The sequence below is a fragment of the Bidens hawaiensis genome, unplaced genomic scaffold (assembly GCF_021521415.1).
Source record: "Bidens hawaiensis isolate Kalapana, Puna unplaced genomic scaffold, B.hawaiensis_p1.1 tig00001206_1, whole genome shotgun sequence".
NCBI classification, from domain to species: Eukaryota; Viridiplantae; Streptophyta; class Magnoliopsida; order Asterales; family Asteraceae; genus Bidens; species Bidens hawaiensis.
The window spans coordinates 2,320,912-2,327,565 of record NW_027491069.1 but is presented as its reverse complement, the minus strand read 5'-3'; the positions used below and the strand labels follow the sequence as shown (position 1 = coordinate 2,327,565).

General features: G+C 32.0%; 1 protein-coding gene across 1 annotated transcript; it reads right to left on the bottom strand.

Moving 5' to 3' along the window:
• Positions 1-4,243: 4,243 nt before the first annotated feature.
• Positions 4,244-5,032, bottom strand: LOC143564761 (putative glutathione S-transferase). Its single transcript, XM_077051948.1, has 2 exons — positions 4,688-5,032; positions 4,244-4,588 (listed from the first exon to the last, which is right to left on the bottom strand). The coding sequence occupies exons 1-2, from the start codon at positions 4,997-4,999 to the stop codon at positions 4,244-4,246; spliced, it is 657 nt and encodes a 218-aa protein (XP_076908063.1). The 5' UTR covers positions 5,000-5,032.
• Positions 5,033-6,654: the final 1,622 nt, after the last annotated feature.

Genomic DNA, 6,654 nt, shown 5'->3' with positions numbered 1-6,654 from the left:
AACAAAGGTGATTTTGTAACCAAATTAGTGAGTGAGGCGTGGTGCTTGGTTCATGAAATGAATGCAAAAAGTGCTAGAACACAAGGATTTGTTGCGAGGAAAAAACCCGTTATCCTGAGGATAACAAGAAAAAACCCCGGACGGTGAAAACTATCACCACCAGTTTATTAATAATCGAAAAAAAGGTTACAAGTATTGGAGCTTTCTTCTTTGGATCGTATTTACAAAGTGTTGCTATAGCTAGAGTGATTGTTGTGTGTGAAATGATCCAAGGTTTAGCTCTATTTATACCAAAATTCAGCTAACTAACATGCCTAAAAATTAGGAAAAGCTGGACTCTTTCATAACTAGCCGTTGCCTTCCATTTAACACAGTTTTTGAAGTAGTTGAGTAGTGGTCCGAGTCTTTAGGAGCACATGGAGACGTTATAAGACCTGGTAAACAACAGAAAATAGCGAATAATCCGTTAATTATACAATATATTATGGATACCTACTACTTTGGAGGATACCATATCCTGAAGTTATCCTGAACATATCGTTTGCTGAGGATACTGAAAATGAGCCCTAATAAAGATATTTAGAATTTATAATATAGATGTACTAGCTTTAAAACCCGTGTGATGCATGGGATGCTTAAAAGAGATACAATTAAGCTACAAAAATTAAATGATTAAATTTGAAAAACAAACCTATATATTTTTTAAACTAAATGATTTTATAAGTTCAAAATTTATATTTTCTAATGGAATATTCATACGAATACGTGGTGTGTGCTCACACAATTTCTTCATAATCATGAAAAATATGCACATAGTGATTTTATAAGTTGTAATCACATATTTTTTTAACGAAATAACGAATTCTAACAAAAGATGATAAGATACTTCATTATAAATAACATAAAAAAGATCATATATAAAATTAGCATGAATAAAACACGTTTTTGTATTATAGTTTCGAAAGAAAAAGATAAAAACTCTATGGATCCATGGAGGTTGATAAATATGTGAGAATAAAATTGATATTCATTTATAATTTCTTCTTATCTTTATCATCTTAGACATATAAATATAGTTCATTGTATTTTACCATATTTATCTTTTACACTCAAAAGTGTATATATATTGCTTTAACTAAAAAGATAGATCTGATTTCATTTAAGATAAAATATTTTATTTATATTAACATAGGGGATAAGATCTAGAGAGAATTCCTTTTAAAGAGAGAACTAGAGAACTAATAAAAACTATTTTTAACTTTTTTTAAAAAAATATTTTTGTGAATTTTTTTATTTCCTCCTAATAAGATGATATTGTTTCTTAAAAAAAACAGTCGATGTAGTGCATATGTGCACTAATGTGTATTGCATATATACAATAGTGTTTTATTACATATAATACAACACAATTGCATTATACAACGCAATTGCATCATACGTACAGTACACATTATTGAATATATGCAAAATACAAACACTAATAATTGTACTCAAAACAAACAATCGCATATACGTAATACAACAATAATACACATACGCACTATATTGTTTTTTTGGTATTTTTGTATAAATATAACACTATTGCACTAATACAATACAAAAAATTGCATATATGCTATTCAACATTATTGCACATATCAAAATACACATTAGTACACATATGGAATAAAAAAAAGTCGATGTATTGCATATGTGCACTACAACGAGTTTTTTTTATTATTATTTTTATTACTTTTTATTTTTTTTATATTTTTCGAGTGAATGGTAACAAAATATAAGAATATTGGCAAAAATGGAAATTTAAAAATATTTTTTTTAATTAAATTAAAAATATTTCTTTATTAGTTCTCTAGTTCTCTCTTTAAAAAGGAGTTCTCTCTTGATTCTCTCCCATTAACATAGATACCTGCATATTTTGAATCTCCTATAATTTAGGTAATTAGTTATTTGATTATTGGATAAATTTATATATTTTGATTACACTGACATAAATATGCTTTCATTAAATATAGAAAATAGTTTGGCAAGAAATTTAGATTATGAATGAATTTTCAAGTGACATGTGCCCACGTTTATTTTCTTTATTAGAATAGGCAGATTTTAGTTTTTATATACAAATACTTTACATTTAAACGTATACGTATGCATACGTTTAAAGGAACACCGGTCACCAAACCCTAGGGCAATGATGTTTAGCTTTAGCAGATGAAGTCATAAAGACGGCTTGAGTTTGGAAAAAATGTGTAGTATGTAGACGGTGTTTAGGCTAAGGTTATAATTGGGCCAAGTGATCCGTGAGTGTGCAAAACAAACCCAGGTAGGATGTCTATTATTGTATTTTGTTTCTAATTCTATTAGCTTAACATATTTAGGTGGTTTGCTGCTAATCAACAAAAGGCCGAGGAAAGTAGTAAGATAATGGTAAAGAGTTGATCCTTTTCCATTTGATATAAGGTTACATTATATATAGATATACCGGAAAACAATACATATAAAAATCAGACGCTTCGACTGGAAAACAATACATATAAAAAACATAAAAGAAAGAACAATAATGATAATAATTATAGCTGTTCTTGATCTTGATTCTTGACTTATGGATCCGACACCCTGTCATAAAATCCACAAGCTGCTTGATTTGCCAAAAGATTAATCCATATTCTAAAAGGTAGTGATTTTGACGTTCCCTGGTTTTGTTTCAGAAAGTATAAACACGATTGTTATCCAATAATACAAGAAAAAAAAAAGAACAAATGAACACCACGCGACCTTGGTCATGCGACATTGTGTCAAACCAAAGGCCGTGACCATGCCAGACGACTTTCTTCGGTGGCAGCGGAACGTGGTCCTACAAGAACAAAAGAAAGAAATAAAAAATGATTGGACACCAGTGACCGTGGTAATGCGGCGGTGTGTCAAATCGAAAGGCCGGAGACCATGGTCAAGCGCCGTTCTTCGATAGCAACGGACTGTAGTCCGGCGAGAACAAAAGAATGAATAGGGAAGAAATAGGTAAGATGAGAAATAAGATCTGAACGACAGACACAATCCAACAAGAAGACTGGTCCCAAGTCGATCAAGACTGAAACGTGGGAAGCAAAATTCCGGTTAAAAATTGAAAATTCAAAAATCAATTTGTTAATAACGAGTATAACAAAAACAATTGTTAATGCAATATGAAAATTCAATTCAATTCTTGGAATCACGTGAGTGCTGACAGTGAAAGAGTGCTCAAAAAAGGATTATCTTGGCTTTGAACATTGGCTGGAATGTTGAACCGAGACCTTTATTAGAATAAGAAATAAGAACGGAAAATAGATAAACTAAAATAAATGAATGAGAATGGACAGGCGGCGGCGGGGGTGACGCTGTCCGGCCTGTCTGGGGTTTGAACATGACAGTGGCTAGGGGTTGTATGTGTGAGGAAGAAGAAGGGTCTAGAACCTTAACGCTTTGATACCATGAAAGATGATGGTAAAGAGTTGATCCAATTCCAATCAATTTAGGGTTACATTATATAGAGATAAACTGGCCTGAGGCTCGATACTAAACCCTAATATTATAGCTTCAATAAAAGTGTAGGCATAAGGTTAAAGTTGTAAATACCTTACACAAAGCCCATCTGGTATAATAAGTCAGAATCCATGTCCTCACGATTAACCGGGGCAACAGTTGAGGCCGATGAGGCATTCATAGAAGCCGAGCGATTATAAAAAGTAGTGCATAGTTTTTGTTTTTAGATTTAAAGTAATGCCCTTTGTTTGACCAGAGACTTTTCTAATTTTTTTTCGGGAGGAAGTTTTGTAGTACGTTTGGTTGATTTTAGTTTTAGAAACCTAGATTGGGACGGATAGAAAAACTAGTTATATTAGTTAGAAAGTTAATTATTATGGTTTGTTTAAAATATATATTAGAGGCCCATTTTTTCTACTCGCATTCCCCAGAATTTTTTAGGGACGGTCATGCCCCCTGTCAAAATGACGGGGTCCGAGTCTCACTTGAGGTGGTGCTGTAGAGTAATTTAGCTGTTAAAAAAACAACAATTTATAGATAAGAAAATAAAACTGCAAAAGAGAATCTTAGCATCTTGCTCATCTGCTTCACCAAAACGACAAAACATCGAAAATTCAAGTTACATACTACATAGTACGAAAGATAACAGCAATCTAAGAGCTGATTATTCAAACATGCATGAATGGAAACACACCATCCTGCTTATTCCAAACTTCATTGTGAAAATAAACTACTGCGCCTTACCAAACATCTTCTTAAAGAAACTAACTAGATAATCTCTTGGGGGTAAGCAATCCTTAACAACTTGACTGTTAATGTAGTTACCACACCATTCTGTTAGTTTTGGGAACTTGTCTTTGGCCACCACCTCTATTCCTAATGCTTCTTCGGCTGCTCCAAGCCAATAGGCTATGAAAGTAGCAGCAATATCAACCAGGTTGATATTATCACCTCCAAAAAACTTCTTACCTTTCACATTCAATTCATTTTCCAGAAACTGGAGACTTTCTTGAGCTTCAGCAAGATCTTGCTCCTGTCCATGGCTGCCAATGGCCTTGAATAGTGCAGGAGTCAACTGAATGTATCATATATAATGAATGCAAAAGAAATCAATTTAGCAATAATAAAACTCAAATATTAAATTTGACTGTCAAATATATGAAAACATTTATACCTTGTCATCAATGAATTTGGCCCAGAATCGAGCCTGAGCCTTCTCATGCACATCCTTGGGCAGAATCGGAACTCCTTTCCAAGCATCATTGATGTACTCAAGGATCACAAGTGACTCCGAGATCGGATTTCTGTTGTGTACAAACACAGGCACCTTTTTATAGACAGGATTGTATTTGAGAAGATTGGCACTCTTGTTGGTCAGATCTTCTACAACGAACTGGTAGTCGATTCTCTTGAGATTCAAAGAAATTTTCACTCTGCAAACGAACGGACTTCCGTCAACTCCGTGCAACTTCACCTCGTCGGCCATGTTCCTATTAACTTGTTTAACCTGTGATTGTAGTTTCAACTTTGGATTGGAAGATGGAGTTCTTCTGTGAACGGTTTATATAGTGCTACCACTTAGTTGGGTGGTATTTATTACTATTTAATGTAATAATGTATAATTAATTCCGAGAGTTTTTCTATTGTAAATATAACATTATCATATACAAATAACTAGGTTAGAGCCCGTGTTTCACACGGGTGAAAATATAATAAAAATAATAATCATCATCATCGTACTCAGTATATCCTATCAATAGCAGAGCTATGGTAGGGTCTGAGGAGGGTAAGATGTAGACAGCCTTACCTCTACCCCGTAGGAATAGAGAGGCTGCTTCTAGTGAGACTCACGGCTCGAAAGTAGTTTTGCATCAAGCCTTGGACATAAGGCACATAACACTCAACCATCGGCACACCGGTAAATTGGTGCATGTACCTTGTCTTTCGGCTATCAACGCCACCACATGATGCCTGATTAACCTTCCGTCACTTTTAACGTTATTTTCACGAGATTAGTAAAATAATGTCAAAATTAGTGCAATTTCACTTTTGCCCACCCGAGGGTTCACACATATATACATTATATGCGCGCACCGCAAACAGGGCGTAATATAATAAAAATAAAAAACTATTATATGTAATACGTAAATTCAATTGTTTTATATAATAATTTTTATTTATGACTTTTGTTATTAAGTTTTTGATATATTGTGCACTATAATTTTAAGTTGAAAACCAAATCTTAATGTTTGATTTATTCCAAATAAAACAAATCATACTGATATTTTTATATTAAATACTGTGTGTATAAAAATGATATTCAAAATAAATTGTTGTCACAGATTTAAGAACTAAATTTACAACTGCTAAAATTTTGTTATAAAAGAAAGTAAATAAAAATATATTATATTTTAAAATAAAGAGAAAAATGATTAACAATCTTAAATTGTTGTGTTAAAGAGATAAGAGAAGACAATGTCATATTGTAAATTATGAAAATGTTAACAATTAAATATAATTTTGGTTTTATTCTTGAACAGAAATCACATTTATATATGCTAAGGCAAGAAATCAAACACAATTACCGTTTTAGTGGAGTTGGTAATCACATTTGGTTTAAAACATGAGGTCTTAGGTTCAAAACCGATATCACACAATAATATATTTTTCAAAATTTTATAAAGACTTACGGGTCATGGGTTATATCAGGAAAACGGGTCATGGATCCTAATATAATAGGAAATGGTGACATGGCATCCTATGTGGAGTGTCTAGTTAAATGTCATGTGAACAACTTGTATTACTTTAATAGTATAGTTAGATAGATATGATACATTTGAAATAATATTAAAAATAATATTATACAACAAAATTGCTTTATTACATATATGCAATATCGTTCTATTAAATATACGTAATAGTGTTGCATTAAATGTATGCAATATGATAAAATTCCTCAATTATATGTATATATATACTAGCTTTTATTCCTCGTATTACGGGGTTGTTTTACATTATTCGTTTCTAATATTTATACATTTTTTTATTTTAATTTTATTTATTGTAAGGAAGTTAATAATATACTTGGGATTTGATGATAAAAAGGTTTCACAAATAAATGGGATGTTATAAGCCGGTTTA